The following is a 27,806-nucleotide window of genomic DNA, read 5'->3' on the forward strand; positions in this document are numbered from 1 at the left end:
GACAGATAAGATGACTAATAAATAACAGTAATCTCTCAGAGGCAGAGGAACAGAGACATGAAGGGAAGGCCTTCTGGCTGACCTAATGTTGAAAGAACCCAACAACAATATTTTAAGAAAAACAGTAAGTAAATACAGTATGGTGTTAATTACAGGTTAAAGCAATGATGTTCATCAAAATAATATTTAAAAAGATAAACAGTTCATTTTGTCTGAATGTAAAAGCGCTTCGAAGTACCATTAAGTTAGAAAACTCGCTACATAAGTGCAGTCCACTTACCATTTCATGACAGATCTTGTCCAACATAACAAAGCTATTCTACATGCTAACTGTATTTGTTAAAATCGTCCCAGAGTAACATAGTAACGTTGCACAACTCGTGGAACTGTGTTTTCTCTATTACAAAGCTGGAGCGTTTTTACAGTTTAAAGGTTCAGTTCCCTTACTGTGAATGTTTGGCAGCTGAGTTAAAGGCAATAAAGGCGTTAAGTGTAACAGAAACCACCCTTTAGAGATCTTAAGATCACTTGTAATATTTAGTAACCCTCTGACCCATGGAGCTTATATCATGGTCAGAATCCTGACGGTAAAGCTTCTGAATTCTGACATGTGTGTTTCCTGTCTGGTTAGTATGTACGGCGATTCGCAAAGTTCCAGCTGCACAAGGATGAATTTGCCCATCTGTGGCCTGTGATTTTGATGTGTACTTGATGGTCCGTGATTTAACAATTGGCACCATTTTACGATTTAACATCCGCGTTGAGATTGGACCCATATCCATCCCCCTCACTGTCTCTCTGGACTTAATGAAGTGTTTGGAACGGGCCCGCCTCAAGTTTGTCATCAAAACATAAAAATAATTATTGCAGCTTAGAGCTGAATTCCTTTTAGTTGCTAACCACTGCCAGTACTTCTCGAAATACATTTAATCCAATTGAGTATTTAGTTTTTTATATTTACCCTTGTATAATATTCTTGCTACAGACCTCCACAATAGACAACACAAAGATGCTATTCTTGTACGCTACACTGCACACTCCTGTACTGGTTTCTCAATTACTATGTTTTTTTCAAACCAAGAGTCTGGGGATAATTGTATGGGAGTGTATAGAACTCACTGACGCTGAACCTACTCTGCTTTCATTGTGAACTGACAGTCCGCAACATGCTGCTCCGCAGCGCTGGCGTAAAACTTCATTGAATTCCACTTAAGAGCCACATCGGAGGACATTGTCGCCCGCCTCCCGGCCGCCCCGATTATTTAGCCTGTCAGGCAGTCCTGGGGCTCAATGAAGATTAATTATGATCTGCCTTCGAAAGGGAGGCTGAAGTAATGAGATGAGCCACACGGCGAGGCGACCCTTACTCCCCTCCTGTCTCATTCACCATCCCGTCCACGACTGTCACAACCCATTCCGTCCGTCGCGACAACAGATGGCGAGGAGATATAGGGGCTGTAAACAGGCGACCACACTCGTGATGTGAGATGCACCGCACGGGCAAGAAGCAAGTGCAGATGGAGAACTGTCAGGACCAGAGAGTCACAGATCTTGTGTTAGTTTACTCTTTTCAGTCAGGTTTCAGGAAATATCACAGTACTGAAACTGCTCTCACCAAAATAATTAGCGACCTCAGACTAAACTCTGATGCAAATAAAGTCTCTATCCTTATCCTGTTAGATCTCAGTGCAGCATTTGATACAATTGATCACGACATCCTAATCAATAGACTGGAAAAGCTTATTGGGTTCACGGATAGTGTATTGAACTGGCTGAAATCATATATCACAGGAAGGAAGTTTTATGTTAGTTTAGGTGACCATAGGTCCAAGAAACATGAGAACTGCTACGGGGTTGCTCAAGGAAGCTGCTTAGGTCCATTACTTTTTTCTCTTTATATGTTACCACTCGGCGACATAATCAGCGAACATAACATAGATTTCCATAGCTATGCGGATGACACACAACTATATATATCCACTGAACCCAACGATGCAACGGCCATCAATTCCATTACCAACTGCCTGTTGGCAATAAACAAATGGATGAATGATAACTTTCTTAAATTAAATGAAGACAAAACCGAAGTCCTACTATGTGGCCCCAAATCCAAAAGAGAGATGCTTATTAAGAATCTTGGAGGCTTAACCCCCTGTCTTAAACCAGAGGTGACGAGTCTCGGTGTAATCCTGGACTCAGATTTGAATTTCAACTCTCACATTAATAAAGTGACCAAAACAGCTTTCTTTCACCTGAGGAATATAGCAAAGGTACGACCATTCATAAACCAAAATGATGCAGAGAAGTTAATTCATGCTTTTATATCCAGCCGGCTGGACTACTGTAACGCACTTTTCACTGGTCTTCCCAAGAAAACCACTGAAAGACTACAGCTCATTCAAAATTCTGCAGCTAGATTATTAACCAAAACTTAAAGGAGAGAACACATTAGTCCTGTCCTAGCTACTTTACACTGGCTCCCTGTTACTTTCAGAATTGACTTTAAGGTCCTTTTCCTCACATACAAAGCTCTACACGGACAAGGACCTAGCTACATTGCTAACTCCTTTATAAACTACACACCAGCTAGAACACCTCGATCATCAAATGCAGGCCTATTAGAGGTCACCAGAAGCAGTCATAAGAAGATTGGTGATTCGGCCTTTGTCAATTACGCCCCAAAACTATGGAACAAATTACCCATAAATATTAGGGAAGCAAACACTCTAGACATTTTTAAAAGACAGCTTAAAACCTACCTTTTTACCGAAGCATTTAAGTAATTTTATCTCAAAAGGGTTTTCCTACTTTTTAAAGTTGTTTTCTCTCTTGAACAGAGATCTTATTGGGATTTTTATTTTTGTTTGAATTGTTTATCACTTGTATTATTGTTTTTATTGATTTTATGTAAAGCACCTTGAGCTACAATTCTTGTATGAAATGTGCTATATAAATAAAGTCTTACTTACTTACTTACTTACTCTTTTAAGGGGCAGGGAAGCACAGCATTCCTTCTAAACAGCTCTTTAGTCTGAACACACAACCGGAACCTTTGTCATAGATTTAGTGTGCAAGGTTCTGACACAGGTCCAACCCATTTGTTACGCCCAGTTATTCTCCTGCCGTCTGGACATCCAGACACCCTGTTTCACATACCTTGTGTAGCTTTATGTAAGCCTTATGTAGGCATTTTGTGTAGTATTCAGGAGCTTAGGTTTCACTACTTTTTGAAAATGGCAAATCTTTGAATAACCACTCCCCTGCCTGTATGTCTGTCTTGTATCCATATCTTGCTGCAAATCCAGCTGCCCTCCAAGGAGAGGACAAAGTTGAAGTGATTTTCTTGTTGTCATGGTGGCAGAGCTGTGTGCGGCCTTCATGTCTAGTTCGTCTTCAGACAGTTCTCTCTCTGCTTACCTTCTTTTGTTCACATAGCAGTAAGTGAGAGGGTGAGTGCCAGATAATGGGCAATTTTCCTCGTTGTCTGGATTAGTGTCGCCACGGAGGAGGTTATGGGAGCGGGGACTTTGTCAGTTGATCTTAAGTGCAGGGTTCGATGGCAAAAAAATGGAGACTGTCAAATTAAATCCCACCTCACACTTACATGGCTTGGGTCCTAACACGCTGGTTCAGCGCTCTTTGTTGTGCATGTCTGAGGAGCTTAAAACGATGAAAGATAAAGTGCAGACGCTCTAATGTGACTCACAGAAGGGTGGCTGCTTTTATGTGATGATCACCCAGCAGACATGCTATCCTTAACCGTAACAAAACTTCACTGAAAACTGGTTACGGGTCCATCACAGATATGGAAGAATCTACGAACACAGTACAATACAGTCATATTAAAACAGTTAAAAAAAATCTAAAGAAAGGGAATTCAAATGATCATCACAACCGTAACTCTACCAAAGCACAGACAGGTGTTTCGTGATGTTTGAGCCAGTACGGTACACCTGCAGTGTCGTAACAGGTGTGATAGTTGAGCCCTGGAGTGAACCGTGCCTCGCTACAACTGCTGCCACATCCAGCAATCAATCAATATCTATTTATAGAGCACGTTTATAAAAAACCATGGTTGATCAAAGTGCTGTACATGAGCTAAAATAACCATTGAAGAAAAGTAAAGCATGAACAATATCAATGAAAGTCGAGAAATCAGAGAGAATAGACAAGTGTTCAGAGCAGACTTGAAGGTTAAAATAGAGGGTGATGATCTGATATGCAAGGGTGGTCTAAATGCCCATTATATCAGTAGGATTGTTACCAGGTTTTAAAACCCTAACAGACAACACTAGCTTAAGAACAGTCACAGCTTTCTAAGGTCCAAACTGTTGATTTACAATAGTCATATTTAGATTCAAGGCCCTCCAAGGCAAGAAAACGATTAAAATGTCTTCATTTTCATGGGATTCCTATCTTGATCCTTTTTAAAGCCGACATGTTTCGGTATCAGAGAGTTGAACCGTCATAAACAGTACTGTATTGTAACTTCATAATAGTCCAAGAGATTCAAGGCAGTACTGTATCTTTTGAATAGTCACAACAGGATGTATTCAGACGCTTTTATCCAAAGCAATTTTCACTACGGGGGGGATTTGAACTTTGTTCTGAAATCAAATGCTCTAATCACTAAGCTACACCCTCCAGTCTAATATTCTCTGTGGAAAAACAACAACTGATTATACAGTACAAGCTTATTAACCCTCAATCCAGAACTGAGGCTACTCTTGTTTCTGGCATACAGTACATTTAAAAGCCTTTGAAAGACGTGGGCACTCACAGAGTATAATTCTGCAGTTGAAATGTTCAGCAACGAGTAAATGTACAGTACTGGAAATCTAAGCAGATTGTGATGAGCAGGGATGGTTATAATACGCTTTATATTAGGGTATAATTCTCCTGCATTGAGCAATGACTTCATTGTCTGCAAAGCAAATTGACATTGTCAAACTGACATCGTCATCATTGACCTTAGTGTTGTTGGATTGTTTGTCCTTGATGAGTCGAGAAGCGTGCCAGCATCGTAGCGGGACTACAAAGACGTTCCCTTCCTTATGTTCAAATTGGCCAGTGGTTCAGATGTCAGCAACTTTGATAAATTGGTGTCTGCCATGGGTGACATTTTCAAAGTCAAGTCCTGAATGTCACTATGGTAATGAGAGACATGATGTTTGGAAACACACATTTGCAGATGCATCATACTGATGCATTGCTGAGAGGTGCTGGGTGCAGGTTCTCCAGGGGTGCATTGCTGAGAGGTGCTCCCTGCCCACTAAGCATTATTGTATTTGCAGGGGACAAAAAGAGCAATATAAACCTCATCGTAATACACTTTCTTGCAAAAAGTAATATTCTGTTTCTTTCAGATGTGTTTTTTGAGTGAGTTCTGGTGACCTTAGGTCATGGAACAGCTTCTTGAAAAAAGTGCACAAAAGCATTCAGAGATCTCCAGTTAAAGAAATGCCTCTTCTTGAAAATGATTAATGAACAACCTATGATAATCAAAACTAGTTCAACAGACAAAGACTCCTTTGTCCGTGTTAGACAAACAACAACAGGAGGAACATCAAACCTGTTTTTAATTAAAAACCTGGATGAAAGATTATTGTCAGCCAACATTTGTCAGTTTGATTGCAGAGCTCAATGTGTCTGTGCTCACCTTTTCAAACAAGCAAACTTCTTCTTTCTTACCCTGAAAGCTCAGCTTTTTATCCCCAGTTGAAGTAATTATCCAGGTCGTTTCCTCCTGCTCAGGGATGTTGACACAAGACATCAGCATCTCATCTTGTCTGTGTTTTACGTTAACAATGAGGATGACAAATGTTTTCCTCCGACCAATGTTTCCCTTCAATGCAATAATCAACAGTGTGAACTCGAGAGTTTGGGGATTAACTTAGAAAACTGTAGCTTTTTAATTTTTCATGAAGGAATTTCCATAAAGTGTGCGTGTGCTTTAAGGGTGTGTCGAGAGAGCTTTAACGGAAAACCTGGCAAGCAGATCATACTCAGTCAGCTGCAGAGAGTCTAAAAGTCATTGGGTAATATCGAATGTGGAAGCGGATTGTTCAATAAACTGAGGAAAAACTAACAGCCAAAACATTTTCAGATGAACCGTCCTGCACCGCACCTCTGCACACATCCACACCCACACCTCCTGGTGTGTAGGTTGGTTTCACCCCCCTGTCAAAACAACACCGTTTCATAGTGGAAACAAGCTGTGCCTCTCCGATAAGGGCCTCAAAACCTTCACAGAGCCAACGATACAGAGTCTATACACACAGCTGGGCTAGCAGCAGCATTAGCATTAATGTGATGCATCCTTAACTTAGCTTACACTAGCTGGAATCTTTTAGGCTGCCTACTTGTGTCCTCCATGCTCATTACTGCTACAGTAAGGCCTGGCTCTCTGAGGCTCCAGGACTTGTCGATCGGATCAAGCTAAGAATAAACCCTGCGCGAGGTCTGTTTTATGACTTTGGAAGGTTTTACAGACTGAGAGCAAAGGAAAGAGTCTTAGTTTAACTGAGTATTGATTGGACATAAGTGAGTCACACCCGGCTTCTTGCTTGCGATGGGGCGGATTGAGGTAAATTAAAGGCACCTTTTAAAAACTGGTTTGGTTAAGGATAACAATATTGAAACAACAACAACGGACGATTGATTATTTTGTGTGAAGTTTGCATACAGTTTATGAAGGGTCTTGAAGAGACCCTTCAGACTCTATAACATGTTTATGTGGTTATTTGGTACACTGGATTAGAAGAAAGACTGCTGTTTTCTGTCAATATGTAGAAGTGGCCAACTGTAATAGCTTGGATATTATCATCATACATACTGATGTCCCAATTGCACACACTGCTGTTCTACTGTATTGATAAAAAAAATTAGGCTTTCCTTTAAACCATTACTTGAGACAGGCAAGTAAACTCTACGGAAAAAGTCCTTACAAATCTATTCGAAACATCTTGTTTAAAAGTTTTAGAAGCATTGCATTGGAAATTGGGTACTGTGACCAATATCTCAAACCTTATTTGTACAAAAATGTCCAGTCCCAACTCCAATGCATGAGCGCTTGTCTCCCTCCTGGTCTGGAATAAATAACATCCCTCATCCAGCTTGTTTTATCTTGAAATGTAGTTGAACAGTCTACAGTGTTCCCTAATAAACCAAGGCAGTCTCCTTATGCAACCTGAGGACATTTCCTTCTGCTTTTTGCCTTCTGTTCAATACACTGTGTCCTGAATAAGCAGCGAAGCACAGCAGTCCTCTGCCTTTATATGACGGAAATGTCAAGTGCTCTCGATTCAGTGTGGCTGATTTATTATCACTCAGATTCAGCCCTTGGGATGTTTATTAGCATTTTGCTTCTCCCCCTATCTTCATCCACCTCACACCTCATAAAAATATGGAGGATATTTGAAGTAGTAGATATGTAATGTAGAAAACTTGGGACTCGGGGCAAATTTAGTTTGATATCCTAAAGCACCTTCCACTTTTATTATTAAGACTGATAAATGGTGAGAAGAAAGCAACATTGTTTTTGTAATGTAACTAGGAAACTCTGGTCCGATTCTTATCTAAGGGAAGGAGTTCAAATCTAGGAGTCTGTCTATCTGTCTGCCTGCCTGTCTATCTGTCTGTCTGCCTGTCTTTCTGTCTGCAGCATTCAAGCACATTTCAACCTAGAGAAAACACCCACTTAAAATGCTGTTTCAGATGTGCATCCCACTATCTGCATCATGGAGAAAATAGGTCTAGGTTCCCCTGTTAGGTCCAATGGCTTCTGGTCAAAGATGGCCGATACATTATTCATCTCAGTGTTTGTGTCTGCATCTGTGTGTGTAAGGGATTGGAGAGAGAGTGATAGAGAGAGAGAAGGACAGAGAGAGGGGAGAGAGACAGTGATAGAGAGAGAGAAGGACAGAGAGAGGGGAGAGAGACAGTGATAGAGAGAGAGAAGGACAGAGAGAGGCAGAGAGACGGACAGAGGGAGCACTATATATAGAGCCTGTTGGATGGATGACTCTGCCCTCTGTGTAAAGCCTCCAGCCTGGTTCTCACAAACACAGGGAGCAGGACTTGGCATAATATTTTTGGGAGACAGAGAGAGAGTCGTTCCTCAATATGACAGGAGCGAGCTGCAGGCGGGGGTGAAAACGAGGAGCTTTAACCTTTTTATCGGGTCCAGGAGACCAGGAGGAGTCTCAGGCAGACATCACAAGAGTCTCTCTTTTCCTCTCTCTCTCGGTGTCTCCTGATGCCTCACACACACTCTCAACAGCCTGCACACACAGGGTTGTATTCAGACACAGACATTAGCACACCCTCCTGCTCTTTCGCTCTCCATCTGCGCACTCTTGCATCAGGGAGCAAGGGCAAGCCGCTTTGCGGGTGTAGACAACAGGAAGAGGATATTACCTTTCTCCTCTAAAAGTGATTACAATTCCACTCTAAAATCCTCGCCCTTGATTATGATAGGAGGTTGCTGCTGTTGGTATTACTATGGTCAGTTTTTTTTATGGAGATGTGCGGAGCTCTTTCTGGAAGATGTGTGTAAAGGGGTCAGATTGCCAAACAGCATTAATCCAACTCTTAACCCTCAACTGACCGATCGCATCATTCAGACCCTAACCTGCAGAGTTGGTGACCTTGAGCAGAAAATCCCGGCAGGTGTTCGCAGACACAGAGGCCCCCAGGTGATCCATCCCAGACAGGGGCCCCCAGGTCATCCATCCCAGACAGGGGCCCCCAGGTGATCCATCCTAGACAGGGGCCCCCAGGTGATCCATTCCAGACAGGGGCCCCCAGGTGATCCATTCCAGACAGGGGCCCCCAGGTGATTCATCCCAGACAGCTCAGAAGCTCAGGAGCCACAGAAACACAATGCTGATTGTAACTTCCATCCATACACGCAGCGGAAACAGACAGAAATACAATATAAATAGCCTGACAACCAAGTGAGGGGTTCAGAAGGTTTATAAATAATGAGCCGCCTGGCAACAAACAGACAGCGAACAGCGTTACTGGAGGTGTTATACGGGTTGGTGTGGTTAATGAGGCTACAGAGAGCAGAGAAAACAAACACAAGCAACATCGCAAAATGATGTTGATTTTAGGGGAAAGTCTCCCCTACAGATTCCTTCTACCAACAACCCCCCCCCACCCCCCGTTACTGATCCAGCATATTAATGTGTCTCCCCACTCCAAGGACAAGTCGGCAGGCGGGGGGGGGGGGGGGAGGGTAGTAAGGAGACTAGCCTTAAGGATATTTATCTTTAAATTACATTCCCCAATTAAAGGACTTGCAAGGCAAATACTGCCACTAACAAGCAATGGGTTTCTTACTTGCTCGGGGCTCAGTGTGTGAGATGGATGGTTTGTGATTCCACTCTGTCAGAGGCTTCACACAATGTGACGGAGGCCTGGAACCCAGAGGGCCTGACGGAGGCCTGGAACCCAGAGCGCCTGACGGAGGCCTGGAACCCAGAGCGCCTGACGGAGGCCTGGAACCCAGAGGGCCTGACGGAGGCCTGGAACCCAGAGGGCCTGACGGAGGCCTGGAACCCAGAGCGCCTGACGGAGGCCTGGAACCCAGAGGGCCTGACGGAGGCCTGGAACCCAGAGCGCCTGACGGAGGCCTGGAACCCAGAGTGCCTGACGGAGGCCTGGAACCCAGAGGGCCTGACGGAGGCCTGGAACCCAGAGCGCCTGACGGAGGCCTGGAACCCAGAGTGCCTGACGGAGGCCTGGAACCCAGAGGGCCTGACGGAGGCCTGGAACCCAGAGCGCCTGACGGAGGCCTGGAACCCAGAGGGCCTGACGGAGGCCTGGAACCCAGAGCGCCTGACGGAGACCTGGAACCCAGAGCGCCTGACGGAGGCCTGGAACCCAGAGTGCCTGACGGAGGCCTGGAACCCAGAGCGCCTGACGGAGGCCTGGAACCCAGAGGGCCTGACGGAGGCCTGGAACCCAGAGCGCCTGACGGAGGCCTGGAACCCAGAGTGCCTGACGGAGGCCTGGAACCCAGAGCGCCTGACGGAGGCCTGGAACCCAGAGCGCCTGACGGAGGCCTGGAACCCAGAGCGCCTGACGGAGGCCTGGAACCCAGAGCGCCTGACGGAGGCCTGGAACCCAGAGCGCCTGACGGAGGCCTGGAACCCAGAGGGCCTGACTTCCTGTGCCTCAAGTGAACATACCTCGGCTTCTTCTTCTGCGTGCAGCTATCTTGCAATTGACGTCTCTATATTACTAGGCTCATCGTTTGATGTTATAGTTGATATTTGTCTGCTATCAGCTTTATTGTGTCAGGTCTGTACTGTCAAGCACATTCCTTTCATTCAAGCCAGTTACTTCTACATCAGGGACAAGCAAGATATAGTTGACAAGCTCTGTATAGTCTTTTGTATGCCGATCGAGGGAGTAATGGTTTTTCACGAGTAAAAGAACAAAGCACAATGATGGCAAGCTTGTTTTTCTACAAATAGTGACATGAAAATTGTGAATAACGGTTTAACTTCTCCACCATATTGTTTCTATTTTCTATGTGGGCTCCAAATTGGGCTCCAATATCACAGCTCTGCTTCACGCAATCAAACCCCCTAGTCTTTTTTATTTTGCATTGTCAAGATTAAACTTACTCATGCTGTATTAAACACATTCTCTGATTCTAGAATTGGAATGAGACCAAAAATATTTACAGCTGTCAACAGATGAACTGGTCTGTTAGCTTGTTACACTGAAAGTGGGCTGTCAACTAAGACGTGTTTAGATGTCAACCGACCTCGAGTCCCTTGAGGGGTGGGGGGGGTGAGGGGGGGGGTGAAGGATGGGCGGAGGACGGCAGACTGGGTATCGATCTGCAGAGCGCCTGTCCTTGTGTCCACTCATTTGTGACAGATCAGTGAAACGTGTCGTGGAGACATGGGTGCAGCAGGATATTTTCATACGAGATGGTAACACAAGATAACGGTCCATCTCTAAAGAAACCTCAGCCTCCAGGAGGCCTTGTAGAAAAACACTGGCGAGAAAACAGATTATTTGCTGTAGAATATCTCTGTGCGAACGACTGTTCACTGGTCTTTTATGTGGGCCCTAGTTCCGGAGGTTTGTGTTGGCTTTACCAGCCTTCACACAGAGAGGTCAAACGATTCCCCTCAGTGCAATCACAAAACGGCTGTTCCAGTCTTCAACAATAGCAACATCCATGTTTTAGTCCCACTTCCTCTCATTCAGCTCTTTCTTTTTCTCTCTTTTTTTTTGTATAAAAAAAAAAATATATATATTGGAAGTAAGACTTTATAAACATTCAACAAATATAATAATTGTAGCTGCTTTCTTTAAGTATAACTTATTTTAGAGTTCTCTTCCCCTGGAACAGATTTCATGTTCCAAATGAGGGGGGCTGTCGCTGTCTTGGTGTGTGGGGTTGCATCAAATTCCCCTTTTTTGCTCTGTTAAATTGCTGCACCAGTCCACACTTGACCGGTGGGGATCTCATTCTATTATGACTGTAACTGTTAGCTGCTCCTGGCATTCTCTAATCCCTGCTCTCCTCTCTCTGTCCCCCCCCACACACATCCCTTGTGGTGTGGGGGGTTTGAGTTGTCAGCATCTGCCTGGTCGTCGGTCAGCCAACACTGGACCTGGTCGCGAGTCTCCCGGTCCTGTCCTACATCTATAAAGTTGAATAATGGATTTTGGTGTTTTAAAAACCCATCGACACTGTATGACTATGTTTAGCCTGTGTTCTGCTCCTCTCTCCCACCAACCGTCTCTGGAGGAGGGGATCCCTCTCTGAATTGCTCCTCCCAAGGTGTCTTCCATTTTTTTTTCTCCTGTTGAGAGTTTTTTTGGGAGTTTTTCCTTGTCTTCCTTGAGGGTTTAGGTTGGTTGAGAGGCAGTTCTATGGGCATATGTGAAGCCCTCTGTGACATGCTTGCGTGTAAAAAGGGCTATACAAATAAATTTGATTTGATTTTGATTTGAGCTGCTATATTATGGAAGCAAATCGTTACCAAAATTCTAATGCAAATGCATTTCCAGAATTGCATTTGCATTTTAAGAATGTGGTTGCATTATTTGACTCATAAATGTAATTAGTAATCAATCATCCTATTTGCATTTTAATTTTCTTCTTCAAGAGTGCTCAATCTTTCACTTAATTAAAATGAAAAAGAAATAGACATTTGAGATTTAATTTTCAAAATATGCCCCAGCAAATAGATACCAAAATTCAATTTGAAATGTAAAATTTGAAAATTCAAATGCATTTCCAGAAATGCATTTTCATTTTAAGAACGTGGCTGCAAAATCGTGACCACAATTCAAATTCAAATGCTTTCCAGAAATGCATTTTCATTTTCAAGAACGTGTCTGCAAAATCGTGACCACAATTCAAATTCAAATGCATTTCCAGAAATGCATTTTCATTTTAAGAACGTGGCTGCAAAATCGTGACCACAATTCAAATTCAAATGCATTTCCTGAAATGCATTTTCATTTTAAGAACGTGGCTGCAAAATCGTGACCACAATTCAAATGCATTTGCAGAAATGCAAAATGAACGAAAAAGCATTCTGAGCGGCGCAGCAGAGTGACGTCAGTAGCCGCTCTTCTTCAGCTCCCTGCTGACCGAGCTACCCATCTTGTTAGGTAGGGGGCGGTGTGCACATCTGCATTGCATTACATTGCAAATGTGCCAGGAAATTGATTGAATTGCCGGGTCTTTAGAGGACGCATCACAGACTGAGCAACTTGATGTCAAACAATGACTAAAACAGTGGCAGAGCTACTATTAATGTGTAAATCTGTGACGGCAGAGTATGCAGCCAAGCTCTCTATGACTTGTTCTACTCGGTCACGGGCATCAGACTCAGATATATTATTAGATTCTACCTGCTCAGCTAATTCTAACAGTGTTTGCACAATTTGAGGGAGCGCCATGATCTGTGATGCGTCCTCTAAAGCAGCGGTCCCCAACCTTTTTTGCGCCACGGACCGCTTTCATGTAAGACATATTTTCACGGACCGGCAGGGACGGACTGGGAGGAAAGATAGGCCCTGGACAGCTGCGCTGCTAATGCATGTACATTCTGGGTTTGATGTGATCCTAGTTAGTGACTTCCACACCTAATGCGAGCGCGCGGAGCGCGCGAGAAAAATAGTTTAGCTGATTTTAGCGAAAAATCGTTTTTGGAGTTTTATGTAAAATAAACAGCCGTTTTTTCAATTGACAAAACCATGTCTAGTGAATGTGATGTATTTTTGTGTCTTAATTTTTCAGTCCCATCTTTAAGTTTCTTAGCCTGGTTTTCCATCGTTATTATATTGTTACTAGCTAGCTTTCGATGTGTCAGTCCCTCTGTTGTGTGTGACTATAAGCTACGACAGTGACACCCGAAGTGCGTTCCTTATATCCAGTTTAGGCCTATTCCATAATTTTGTTTGATTGCTGTCACGGCAGAAAATCCTGCTTGATGTTGGAAATGGAAGCAGGGTTTTCAGTGCTTTAGTGGCGATCTCAGGATAGCCTTCATCCAAAACACAGATAGAGTTGTTGTCTCAAACAGGCTCCATTGAGTGGTAACTATCACTTGTCATGTGTCAAGAGGAAGAGACGCGCATGATACCGCTCAATAAAGCCCACAAACTTGCAAAAAAATAAGTAAACACACGTCTTTGCAGAGCTTTTTTGCACAGGGGAACAGGCCCGCGGAGAAGGAGAGAATCAGAATCAGACTCTGATAATCAATTAAAAGGAAATAATGTTATTAATTCTTTTTTGTGCGGCCCGGTACGAAATGACCCACGGATCGGTATCGGTCCGCGGACCAGTGGGCACCGGTTGGGGTACGCTGCTCTAAAGACCCGGCAATTCAATCAATTTCCCGGCACATTTGCAATGTAATGCAATGCAGATGTGCACACCGCCCCCTACCGAACAAGATGGGTAGCTCGGTCAGCAGGGAGCTGAAGAAGAGCGGCTACTGACGTCTCTCTGTTGCGCCGCTCAGAATGCTTTTTCGTTCATTTTGCATTTCAGCAAATGCATTTGAATTTGAATTGTGGTCACGATTTTGCAGCCACGTTCTTAAAATGAAAATGCATTTCAGGAAATGCATTTGAATTTGAATTGTGGTCACGATTTTGCAGCCACGTTCTTGAAAATGAAAATGCATTTCTGGAAATGCATTTGAATTTGAATTGTGGTCACGATTTTGCAGCCACATTTTAAAAATGAAAATGCATTTCTGGAAATGCATTTGAATTTTCAAATTTTACATTTCAAATTGAATTTAGGTATCTATTTGCTGGGGCATATTTTGAAAATTAAATCTCAAATGTCTATTTCTTTTTCATTTTAATTAAGTGAAAGATTGAGCACTCTTGAAGAAGAAAATTAAAATGCAAATAGGATGATTGATTACTAATTTCATTTATGAGTCAAATAATGCAGCCACATTCTTAAAATGCAAATGCATTTCTGGAAATGCATTTGCATTTGAATTTTGGTAACGATTTGCTTCCATACTATATATATTACTATGAAATGTATTCTACTAACATACCAATTGAATTCCTAACTGTCATGCTATGGTCAGAATTTAATCATTATGCCATATACTGTGAATACATTGAGTTTGTAAATATATATCCGTGTAGATGATCATCTTGATTGACCTCATTTTCCCACAGGACCTAGGTGATATCGGAGGAGACACTAACTGGAAGGGGATAGCCATCTCCCTGCTGGTCATCATCCTCGTGCTGTCGCTTATAGGGCTCGCCATCGTTCTCCTGTCAAAAGGTGAGGAATGGACATTCACATGCTTAATAATTCATCCCAATCAATGTTAAACTTGTAGAACTGATATCAGAAAGCCTTGGCTTTAAATACGTCCGAGTCATTCATTTGCAGACACAGGTTGACTCGACCTTCTTGCACGGAGTTGGATCTGCATGAATGTTGTGTGTTCCCAGACGACGGGTCTACATCCTTGGGGAGCCAGCTGACGCTCGACGACTTGTTTCAGAAAAGCTTCCAGGTTCACAACCCTGATGCTGTGTGGATTAATGGTGAGTGTATTCTGTACGTCTGAGCCAATTCATACTTCATTCCAACTCATTCCACTTGAAGAATGTGAACAAATGTAATTTCCCATCTTTAGTTTAATGGTTCCACCTGTAAGTAAATGCCAATCATCAAATGAGATACCCATGCTGTTCAGTTTTCGTTTAGGGATAAGTTCTAATATATAATAACTTCTGTCCGGTGAAAATGTATTGTCTTTTGCTCAATTACCTATCACAAACATCTGCTCCTGTAACAACAATGGAAGATTGCAAAGTCCATAAGTAAACATTTAAAAGGGTTTGTACAAATGTGGAGTTACTGTTGTTATTATTATTCAGACACAATATAAATTGTTTCTGCAACGCTCTGGAGTCAATTTCCTTGTGAGCAAAGGAGGTTAAAGGAGGGTCAGTGTTAGGGTTAAGCTTAAAGATAGGGCCGGAGTTAGTGTTAAGGTTTAGGGTGAAGGTCAGGGTTGGTGTTAAGGTCAGATGCAAACAACTGTGCAGAATGTTGGACGCAAATTGGAAAGCAATCACATGCTGGTAGGACATGTGCGTTCACATTTCAAATGCCAAACTTGAGTTGTCTTGTATAAGCAAAACATTGAGAATAAGAGACTTTATTGAGCTACAGTTACTATGCTCCCCAGGATGTTGTGGGCCTGATCCATTTTCCCCTTGTTCGCTCTTTACGAGGAATGTACTGTACTATAAAACGTAAACCATTTGAGGGACGCCATCTGTAATCATTAATGGCTCAAGATCTGGCAGATCAGAAGGGACTTCATGATCTATGTTAAAGGCACCTAGCTGCCAAGATTTTGAACACGTACCGAGTGACAGAAGGGTGCTCATGTTTCTCACTTCATTTGAGGCTCGTTGGTTTATCCGTCTTAGCTACCGTTAGCATTAGCTGCCATGTTAGGTGGGGAGTCAGGTGGCTGAGCGGTTAGGGAACCGGGCTAGTAATCATAAGGTTGCCAGATCGATTCCCGGCCATGCCAAATGACGTTGTGTCCTTGGGCAAGGCACTTCACCCTACTTGCCTCGGGGGGAATGTCCCTGTACTTACAGTAAGATTTGATTGATGTTCCGTACAAACCATTTGAATGTAATAGTTTTGAGGGAGCTTTATGACACATTTTCAACTTATTTTCCACTAGCGAGGCGGCTGTGCAACTCTCATTAAAGTGGTCATGCCTTTTTTAATCTTTACCATTTTTGCTTCCTAGTCGTCTTTTATTGGTTTGTTATGGAGCACAGCCGTGTTTATGCAGTCTTACAAACTTACGCTCAAACGTTGTTGATGTGTAAAGCTGAGGGTAAAGCCGTTATGTAACCTTTCCAGCGGCTACTGTTCTGTATAGTCAAGTGGAGACTTCCCTCCACACGTCATGAATAACGCATCAGGAATCGCGGCATTCATGACAGAGCGCTTCCTCCCCTTCTGAGTATTCTTGTCAAAGAGTGGAAGTCAGATCGTTGGTATAGGTGGTGTCAGACTGTCACCGCTCCACCCTCAGTCTTCTGACAGGTGAGGCCGCCTCCTCCCAGGCATGCTCTGTTCCTGGCTCCTCAGAGATGGGCCTTGTCATTCATCCTTAAGAGAGCTCCCGTCGTCACCGCCGGAGCGCACACCCTTGAAGAGCTTCTTCTTCACTGGCACACCTCAGAAACAAGCCCTCCATTACATTATTCATACATCAAGACACTCCCATAGCAGGATAGGATTGTAAAAGTCTAGAAATATGGAATGTGTTTTTTTTTATGGGGTTTGTACACCTACAATATACAATAGATATTCAGGCCATCACTTTCAATAAGAATTTGTTCTTAATGATCTTTGCCTGGGTAAATAAAGAAAAAAAGAAAAATAAACAATAAATGTTAGCTGATGATTATTCCTTGGTTTTGAATGTGGTCCTCTGGGAGTGGTACAGCAGTTAAGAAATGCGCTGATGGACTGTCGACCAACTAAAATCTACAACCATTAGGACTGCTTTACAATTTAGAGGATATTTTTAGGATGCATTACAAATGGCCCATAGAGAAAGCATTTCCGTTCTTGCAGCATTTCTGCATTTATTACAGAAAGTGTGCTGCACAACCTTGACCTGACAAATATTTCAAACTTTTGTCTAAAACTTTGAAATCAGAGAAAAACACAAAGAAAAAAAAAAATCTTATTCCATGACCAGATGTCCATGCTTAATGAGTTGATCTCCAGATGCCTGTTCGTCACTGGTGAGCTAAATACGCACTGATCCCACTGAACTCAGCAGAGTCCTGGTATTTCTCTACTTTTACCGCCAAACCTTCTTATTTTCACACAGTGAACGTGACAATTATGCCAGAGCAGAACCAGCTGGTCCAATTCAACACTGCATACGACACATTTCACTGCTGTGGCGACACTCCGTTCAAAACATCTGCCTCAACCTTGCACTTCAATTCGTTAATAACACCAAGATGAAATAGGAGGGCTGGTTTCAAAAGTAATAGCTGTTGTGGATCCCGATCTGCGGAAGAATGCAATGAAATGGGGCGTCAGGTGGCTGAGCGGTGAGGGAAGCGGGCTAGTAATCTGAAGGTTGCCAGTTCGATTCCTGGTCATGCCAAATGACGTTGTGTCCTTGGGCAAGGCACTTCACCCTACTTGCCTCGGGGGGAATGTCCCTGTACTTACTGTAAGTCGCTCTGGATAAGAGCGTCTGCTAGATGACTAAATGTAAATGTAATGTAAATGGAGCTCCTCTTATACTTCTGTCACCACGCTTTGCAACGCCTATGGAATGGAGAGGAGAGTGTGCTCTACAAACACATGTTGTTGCCATTGTGTCTTTAATGTGCTTGATAGCATTTTGTGTTCCTGAACAAAACATGCTGGGTACATTTATATTTAGTCATTTAGCAGACGCTCTCATCCAGAGCGACTTACAGTAAGTACAGGGACATTACGAGCCCGATTCCCTAACCGCTCAGCCACCTGACTCCCACACAGGGGAGGGTATGGTAATATGAACAGGTGGGAGAAGCAAGCGGATGTTACAGAGGTCAGCATGGAATCTGAGTCGCACATATACATGAGTCTACCGCAAACTGGAATACTACATTAACAAATCTCACATCTTGGTAAATATATTTGCTTGGTTACATATTTACAACAGTTTAATTATAAATGTTTGGCGTCCAATGGGGAAAACCTGTACTGATTAATACAGCAACTGTCTTTACAGAGAGGAATTGTTCAAGATGTAACTGTTTTGTTATATTACATAAAGGCTTTGATGAGGCACAGATGCACATGAGCTTGGCTACGTCTGCTGTGGTGGTAAGGAGACAGAACGTCAGGGCCACAGCAGTGCCTCTCCTACATGCCATCTGTCACTGTCTGGTGTTGGCAAAGACTAGTCTATTTCTCAACTATGTGAAAAAATGACCTGCTCTTTAAGAAATCTTTCCATTGTTCATGGCTCAGGTGACAGCAAATATGATTTTTGTGTTAAATGTTTGATGTTAATTAAGGGTGCACAAACAGCTACGGATTGGTTGTCACTTCCACTGAAAACAAAAAAGTCCCATAGACGACAACAATATGAAAGCTGTCGAAGAAGACTTTGATGTGCCAATTCAGTGAACGATTCCATCCTCTAGAGACAATCATATGTAATGAATCACCGGTTTGTGACTCTACTGTATATGCAAATACATTTACGCCAAGTAACTGTGAATCTTAAATGTAATTTACGGCAAAACCCCTGCAGAGCACCAGAGGGGTTAAGTATGCCCATAGTCCCAATAACAAAGACTGTAATCTGAAATATTACAGTTGGTGATCTGCTTGCCAAACAGCTATTGCTCACAAAACAAGCTTCCTCAGTTTCGCCACCCTCCTACCCAATGTTGAAGCCTCAGGACTAGAATAGATGCAAATTTGAGGTGAGGGACTTTCAAAGGATTCGGACCCATCAAAGGAATTAATAAAATCTCATCCTGAAGTTGGTTTCGTATTAGATTTTGAATCCCGTCATATTTTTGACGGTTGAAGTGATATTTTGCCGTGACAAGTAGTCACTGATATTTGCTGAGAAAAACAACATATTCTACAGCTCGTCAAGTGCTTTTACTCCACAGGGGGTACTGGTGGTGACAGTCTGACTCCAATCCATCTGACTGCTTGCTTAACTGTGTGTGAGTGTGTGTGTGTGAGTGTGTGTGGGGGGGGATTGCAACATCTCATGATGATAAACCGCCAAGGTGTACACACTAGTAACCGTCCCCATGCTGTAATTGTCACTGTGGGTTGTACAAAGCAAGAACCTGTTTTTCATGTTGATAGTTGATGTTTCAAGCATTGACTTTCAAACTAAATATGTAAACCACCCAACACAAACACACATCTCTTCATCTCTCTGGTAGAGGAGGAGATCATCTTCAGAAGCTGTGACGGTGATGTCTTGAGAGTGAACACACAGAGCAATGACACCGACCTCCTGCTGAAAAACACCACCTTTGTGAGTACTCTGCCTGTGAAGTCGGGATGCCCTGGGCTGCATCCTGACTCGCTACCCAGGGATTGTACATGTACCTTGGCTGCTGCTACCCCCAGACGCCCCCTTCACGGAGGGGCTGCTGGAAGAGGCATCTCCCCATGTTGGACAGATTTTATTTCTCCCAAAAACATACACTGTTTGGGATGACTGCTGTGTGGTACATTTAAGATATAAAACAAGTGTTCTACAGTGGGCCTGTGCACCAAGTACAAGAGAAAAGTGTTTACACACTTTTCAGTGTAAAGGTCACAATGGGTTGATATTATAGAGAGTTGACATTAAAAGGTCTGTAAATGATATTTCCACTGTATGCACTCATGGCCTTTTATTGATATATATATATTTGTTTTTTGTTTTTTACAGGCAACATTTAAGGCATCTAAGTTTTCAGTATCTCCAGATCTGAACTTTGTCCTTCTGGGATATGACGTGAAACAGGTCAGTAACTCAGTAATATTATAAATCATACAATAACATCAACACAGTTTTATGTATTTTACAGTATATCCAGAAAGTCCAAAAAGTATTGCATCATTTATTTGCCAATCAAGCAATGTTAAAGGCAAGTAATTATTTTATACTGGATTTTATTTGAGATGAATAGAAGAATAGTTTGTACTTTTGCAGTATGCGCTTGAGGTTGCAAATACTTTTGGTCTAAAAGCATTGGCATGACTTTATATAATTTGTCCTAATTCAAGGGAGAGTTTTTGGGAATATCTGGAAAAAAGGATTTATTGCTGTAATTGTTCAATGCGGATCAAAGCATTTTGTTTTCTAAGAATGATAGAGAACATAATTAATGATGAGTACCTACAATCTTCCACTACATGGGATATCAATTCATAATAGTACAAATTTATGCAGAGATAGATCCTTGACTTTGTTCTTTCCCTTTGAAGTTTGAGGTTATTATTTGGCCCTGTCATTCAGCAGCTAGACATCTCATTCAGATGGTTATGAGATGGATTATTAGCATTAAAATCGTTTTTTTTTTTCATTTTACTTTATAATCGTGTTGTATAAAAGCCACTTACTAGTGGAAATCTGTGGCCATGTTCATATAGTCAAGTGGTCTTGTTGAAATGCAAGTCTTTGTATAATTATCTGAATTTGAATCCTCCTGGGTTGAAGGGTGAGACAAGATCTAAGGCACTGGGCAGCAGTGTTCTGGTCTCCTTTGAGGACTTGTTGTACAATGTGTTTGTAGTCCTGCTGTGTAGACCTCAAGAATACATCACCAAGCAGCGCTTCAGCCGTCCTGTTCAAGTATTCAACGTCTATCTCCTAATACCCCTGGTAGATTTGTCCAGGTTACTGTCTACGCATTTTACCCACTTCTAAATGTTCAAAGGCCTAAAACATAACCCTCAACCTTATGAAGCAGCATTTAGTATTACCATGCAGCATTTAGCTAGAATGGTCGATAATGAGGAGTACAAGGAAGGGTTTTAAGACGAGCTCTTCTCTAACTAAGCTGAAAATAGATCATGTAATTCTTCTAAGCAAAGGATTTTTTGCTCCTTCATACAACGGTCCTTGTAGGAAGAAGTGTATGCATTTAGCAAGAATAGAGGGACTGGTAATGCAGTGCGTGGCTCTAATGGCATATCTGTAATAAAATCTCAGATAATGCTCCGTGGTGAATAGGACCTTGCTTTGAGGTTATGATGTACAATTCCAACCATTAACTTCTTAAAATATGGATATATATATATATATATATATATATTTCCTTTTTTTTCAATGAACAAAACAGCTTTCAAGTTTGACCTTGCTTTGCTAAATGGATTCGGAATATTTTTATTTATTTAAGACATTAATAATAAAAAAGATAGCACAAAATCATGTTGTCTCAGAATCTTCTTATAGACCCTAATAATTAGTATATACGTTATTGATAAGTATAAATTAATAATATTATGTCTGACCATGTGGAAAATGGGACATCTTAAAACTAATGTATATTTAATTTGATTGTGATGATCAAAACCGGTATCAAGACTCACATTCAATGATAATTGCTTTCTTTCTGAACCACACATTTTGATAAACAACCCATTTCAGTCTGTTTATTCCAGTGGATTCATATGAGTTCTGTCTGGGGGTCAAAAGGTGGAATGTGACTGGAATGATACCGACAGGACAGTAATCTAATTCAGAGACAGACAGACGGACGGACAGACATCAAAGAAACTGCAATCCAATTTATAAATCTTCTGAAAGTTTTGTGATTAAGGTTAACAACTGTCAAAACAAAGAAATAATAATCTCCCAAACCAACATTGTATTTCAAATGTGTTGGTTTGACATTATTGTAGCAGTGGCACTTCTGGTTGGTTTCCTGTGCTTGTAGCAACAACACAGCACCCTGAGGACCAGCCAGAGCCCCCCCCCCCCCCCCCCCCCCCCACACACACACACACACACACACACAGACAGACACTCGCAAACAGGGGATCAGCTGTCTGCCTATAGCGGCTCACTCCAAAATGGCTATAACTCAAAACAAACTGGAACTTTCTGTCTCAGCTCAGCCACGTTTTGCTCAATCCAGTCCCACGTTTATTGTTGTGTTGGGGGAGAAAGCAGGGGTGTGTGTGTGGCTGTGCTGGTCTTATTGGACGGTGTAAGGAGGCTGGTGGCTCAGGCTCTCAGCTGATGATCCAGGTGTTGACCACTAACAAGGCCCAGCTAGGGTGCAGCTAGGGTGCTCCAGAGGCAGGTTCTATCTGGCTGGGGGATTTATTTTGTCCCAAAGCATGAAAAGAAAACACTCAGTATGACCTACTGCTGCGGTTCCCTATTCAGACAAAGGAGATAAAAATAGATTTTTGGAGAAAAAAAACACATTACCATCTCGGAAGGACTGATTTGAAAAATGACTGTGCAATACCTGGCTGTTAACCATTGACCATTCATAGCAACACAATAAAACTGTTATTTGCAATTTAAAAATTACCAGTTATTTTTTAGTGACACTATAATGTTTAATCCCAGTGCAAAAATTGTACAAAGAAAGAGGGAAATGCATAGGAAAACAATGCATACAGTAATGGCATAATTTGGAGGAAAAACGTGTTTAAATTCAAGTAACATCGGCCGCCTTTTCCTTCTTTCTCAGTTCATAACTACAACTGTAGATTTAAATAGCGAGCACGGTGTCACTATGTGCGTGTTCCTTTAAAATCTGCATGACTAATAACTGCTGTGATGTTCGAGGAATTTGGTTGTAAGTAGCTCTGCTAAATGACAACGTGAAGAATGAGGTTAGCGGTAAATCATGTAAATTACACTTCCTGTAAACAAGTAAAAAGTGATAGAGTGGCTAAGTGCTTGCATGAGACACATTTGCATCTGAGATAGATTTCAACACTAACTAGAGGGTACAATTTATGGGGAAATTGTGAGATGTGCTTGCGTCAGTTGCATCAAACATCTAAACATTTGGTTTGGAGAAAGACGATCTTTTTCATGGGTGGTGGTAGACTACATTGCAAGGAACTGTTGCGACCAAATCCAATGATTCACTACAGTATAGTGAATGCGATCGATCATTAGAAGGGGGGTTGGGACAATAAATTGCATTTGTTCTGCAGGTTGGCCGCTATAAAAAATGAAGGAAATCGCTCAATAATGTATCCTCCATATCTATACCTGTTTCTTCTCTATCGCATCGGAACACAGGCTTTCGTGGCTTTCAGCTTGTTCGTAGCGTCGTAATCACGGCAGAGATGCGTGATCCGTCCGTGCTGAGAAGATAAGGGACCCTGAGCTCTCAGGTGCGGATCTAAAGATAGAAACGGGCTGCGCGCACACTCGGAAAACTCATTATCATTGCGGTATAGAGAAGGGCATTTGTTATACCTGCTGTCTCAAAAGGACAACAGTCCCCCCGCATATCACAAAGGTATATCTTTCTTTGTGTCGACAGAAACATTTTTGAGACCAACACTTGTCTATACGATCCGGTAGAAATCTGAAAACAATCCCTACTACAGGAATGGAATGCACATTTTGTGAGGAAGCATTATGGAAAATAACATCGTGGAAGGAATGTATTAAAGAGTCCTTTCGTTACATTCAAAGCGCATACTTTCCCCAAATATTTAGATTGTTTTCATGTTTTGAGACCTTGTAGCCTATGGACTCTTGGAGTTGTTTGAAGAATAGAAGTAACATAGGTTCAAATCTGGCATAGTAGATACAGTAGATATTTGTAAATCACCTTTTTTTGTTGCTCATATATATATATGAGCACCCTATATAGGCCTAGTTGAACAATTCACAGCCTTTTATATACATTCCTTACTATGATTTAGTAATGGAATAGTATCTAGCTGTATGAAGATGAACAGATCCTGCTATGTTTACACCAAGAATGTAAAGAAAGATAATGTCATCATTTCTAAAAGCTGCCTGGTCAATCTGCCTCACGGGGTACACCTCTTTGGGAAAATGTCTGTCCCCGAACGCGGGCCTCCCCCACTCACCGTCCTCATTACGGGCTAGTAGTACTGCAACAACCACCCCCAGATCCAACGCTTTCTGGACCGATATTAAATATTATCAGTGGCCTCAGTTTTTGTTGTTCCGGGAGAAACCCCTCTGAGAGCAGGGTTACTCTACACTTCATACCACAGAAACATCTCTCGGCCAGATGGTCTGTAATGTTATGCATCTGCCTTTGAATGAATGAAGGCATGCTGCAAGAGGACTGACACAGCGTACTGTACATGCAGCGTCCACGTCACATGACACGAAATGAACATATTTGTTTGAGTTGCGTCCACGGACAAAAGGCTTGTTGATGGTTATGATAAGGGTCATTATCGTAGCGGCGCCGCAACGGGATTGGAGAGGTGGTTGGTGGGATGCAGACAGCCTCATGTGCCGGGGCTGAGCTCCTCTGAGATGGGCTGAGCAGATGTGTTCATCGTCAAGGAGAGAGGAGCGCTCCATGTAGACTAATGACCTGTCTCTGCATCAGCGTCTCACATTGCCTTATGAATCCATCATAATGCAGCTGCCGTTTTGCAGCATAATGCTGTGTCGCCGTAGCTCGTGGTGTTAGTACGTGTGGACGTTGTTGGGAATTGTTCCTGTTTAATCAGAAGGGCATAGTTGGATGAATGGAAGTGGATGTGTTTTTGAGATCATATTTGTAGCGGTGTGCTGCATCATGCTGTGTGTTGGTGCGTGCAGGACTGTATCCCTGGGCTGTGAGACTTTTAGGATTTTCCTCATCTCCTTGTTTATAAACAGTAAATTTAGCAAGCTTACATGTTCATTGGCGTGGTAAAATTATTATTATTACCATTGTCATCAACACTTTTTGTTCTTGAGGCCAACATAATATTACCTATGGTACATTTGAAAAAGGAAATTTAAGGTGACATTACAATAGCAATAAGCTATGGGTATACGCTGGCTAGAACTTATTGAACCTGAGATGAATATAGAGCCACATTTTCAATATCCACACATTCATCCAAAGCAAATGTCATTGCACAGCTCTTCCATCTGTGAAAACTGAAATTTAAAGCATGTTTCAAATTTTTCATTGTGAAGTATCTGGCAGGTTATAAACAAAAGATTTGAGTCTAATTCTTGATTCGTTATTCCTTTCCCATAGGCTTAAAGTGGTCCACATTCATCATGTTTTACCCACCAGCTACCATCACTCTCTTCAGACATCCACTTCAGCCTTCTTCATCATAAAAAACACCAACAAACTCAGTCTCCATTTTCTGATCTTCACAACTCATAGTTCCTCCCTCACGGTTAAGCTGTCTGTGTTGACAGCCTTATCAAAAAATCATCACTTATCAAAGTGTCAGTTGAATAAACTAGAAGGCAGTTTGACAGAGGACAAGCCTGTTTTAGTAGTCAGATTCTCCGGTGAGTCACGCAGGCAAGGCCCAGATTAAGACTGAAGGCTTCTGCCTCAGCCAAGCAGACTTCATATCCACAGGCATTTGAGCTTCGGTTAAAGCAACTGGAACGCCTCTGTATTTGTCAGTGCGCTCCAGGGTGAGCCCACAGTAATATTGTTATGCAAATACAATCTCTGATTATCTGGCAGAGCCACTCAACTATAGGACCATTATCTCCACAGATGATGAAATCAAAGGTTGATGAATGATTATTTTATGATAATGTCCTTTTTATACGAGCTTCAATTGGAATTGCGAGGTTGTCTGTCCACCCCAGTCTCTACTACTTTGAGTGTAGATAACTGCTTTACCAGAAAACAGCCCCAAATCAATATTTTAACAAACATATGAATTATGTTTAGGTTGTGGGGAAAATGTTACGAGGAAAAGAATGTGATGCAGAGAAAGTCAACCATAAACCAACCCTAAAAAAAAGTACAATTCCATTGGAAAAATACATTCTATTCATTTTTATTCTGTTCATTTAATTCAAGGTGTTCCGGCAATCCTTTCTTGCACCCTACTTGATCTACAACTTACATACCAGGTACAGTATGTTTTGCTTTCAGGCTATTTACAGCAGCATTGTTATTGTCCCTTACATTTACATGGTAAATATGTAATTATTGACAGTTCTGACATTTCTGTTTGAAAGTTGACAGATGTCACGGTTTACATTAATAATGGGCTGTTTACTCAACATCAACTGCTAAGAATGCAAAGATGTTTGAAAATTGAAAAACCTTTACTCAACAACATTAAAATGAACTCATATTGATTTCAAATATCATACATCGCTTTCGGTAATTCCAAAAGCAAAAGGTTGTTCATAGAAAAGCTACGTTTACACATCCCAGGTCAGTACTAGTGACATAAGTCTGTAGGACGTGATGGAGCCGAGAGTTGACCTGATGGTGTTTGTGTTTGATCCAGGGAGGTGAGGGAGTTGACCTGATGGGGTTTGTGTTTGATCCAGGGAGGTGAGGGAGTTGACCTGATGGGGTTTGTGTTTGATCCAGGGAAGTGAGGGAGTTGACCTGATGGTGTTTGTGTTTGATCCAGGGAGGTGAGGGAGTTGACCTGATGGGGTTTGTGTTTGATCCAGGGAAGTGAGGGAGTTGACCTGATGGTGTTTGTGTTTGATCCAGGGAGGTGAGGGAGTTGACCTGATGGGGTTTGTGTTTGATCCAGGGAAGTGAGGGAGTTGACCTGATGGTGTTTGTGTTTGATCCAGGGAGGTGAGGGAGCTGAACCCTCCGGAGGTGTCGGACTCCATCCTGCAGTTTGCTTCCTGGGGTGTCCGGGGTCAGCAGCTGGTGAGTGGGCTGCTCCTGGGGTCAGGGGGGCCGCCGGCCCCCAGGGCCCCCCAGGGATGTGGGGGAAGCAGAGCATCCATGTTCACTCATGCAGGGTGGGATCCTGTTCATTATGTCACCCAGCCAAGCATGGGGACGGGGCTTGCGCAGACCCATCCATCACTCGTATGCAAATGTGTGTCACGATGCCTTACTGTACCGTGTGTGGTCCTGGGCGACACAGCTTACAGTGCAACACTTGCCCTTTTATGTTTAGTTTGCATTTTTGAAGAAGAAAATGTATCTTCTGCTTTTGAAGATCCTTCCAGCTGCAGACGCTGTTTGAAGCACAGCGTTGCGTGAGGAGATCCGTTTAGTTTAAATCAGACAGCTTCCGCTGGGCGCACACTGCTGCCACCCAAATACAGATCGACAAGATAAATATTAGGCCTCATCTTCACAGAGGCGATAGGTACAGACATCCATTATTCTACCATCTATTTGGCTGGATAAATAAATAGCAAGTCTTCCAGATGGAGCGGTATTAGGAGGGGGGAGGGTTGAAGTCCAAGCTCTAATACCTCAGATCAGAAAGGACTCCTCTCATTGGTGAACTCAGACAAGACTCGTCTCATTGGTGAACTCACGCACAAAGGGCAGTAGCCAGAGGAGATGGCTGAACCTGACAGTCTTCCTGTCTCCCTCTGAAAGCCGTACCGCACCGTGAACAGCAGGATTTCAGGCGCTGAAGAAGAGTTGGTCGCAGAGAAGAACTGAAAGACTTGATACTGATATTTATTAGTGTTGAGCTCGGACCATTGTACCATAACAGCATTGTGAGTGGTGGTCAGAATGACAAATAATATAGGGTAACAATGCTAAAACATACTATTGTATCCATGTTGAGATAATGCAAGTGTTGTGAAATGTGTTTGCTTAAATCCTTC

The 27,806-nt window shown here is 42.5% G+C and overlaps 1 protein-coding gene across 1 annotated transcript in view; it reads left to right on the forward strand.

Moving 5' to 3' along the window:
* LOC134016109 (inactive dipeptidyl peptidase 10-like) overlaps nt 1-27,806 on the forward strand; it is a 65,175-nt gene that overhangs the window by 25,051 nt on the left and 12,318 nt on the right. The window contains exons 2-7 of the mRNA XM_062455518.1: nt 14,695-14,806; nt 14,980-15,075; nt 19,495-19,589; nt 19,992-20,066; nt 26,059-26,111; nt 26,799-26,880. Of these exons, the coding sequence (XP_062311502.1) occupies nt 14,695-14,806; nt 14,980-15,075; nt 19,495-19,589; nt 19,992-20,066; nt 26,059-26,111; nt 26,799-26,880 (513 nt within the window). The remainder of the gene's footprint in view (nt 1-14,694; nt 14,807-14,979; nt 15,076-19,494; nt 19,590-19,991; nt 20,067-26,058; nt 26,112-26,798; nt 26,881-27,806) is intronic.

The sequence above is a fragment of the Osmerus eperlanus genome, chromosome 3 (assembly GCF_963692335.1).
Source record: "Osmerus eperlanus chromosome 3, fOsmEpe2.1, whole genome shotgun sequence".
Taxonomy (NCBI): Eukaryota; Metazoa; Chordata; class Actinopteri; order Osmeriformes; family Osmeridae; genus Osmerus; species Osmerus eperlanus.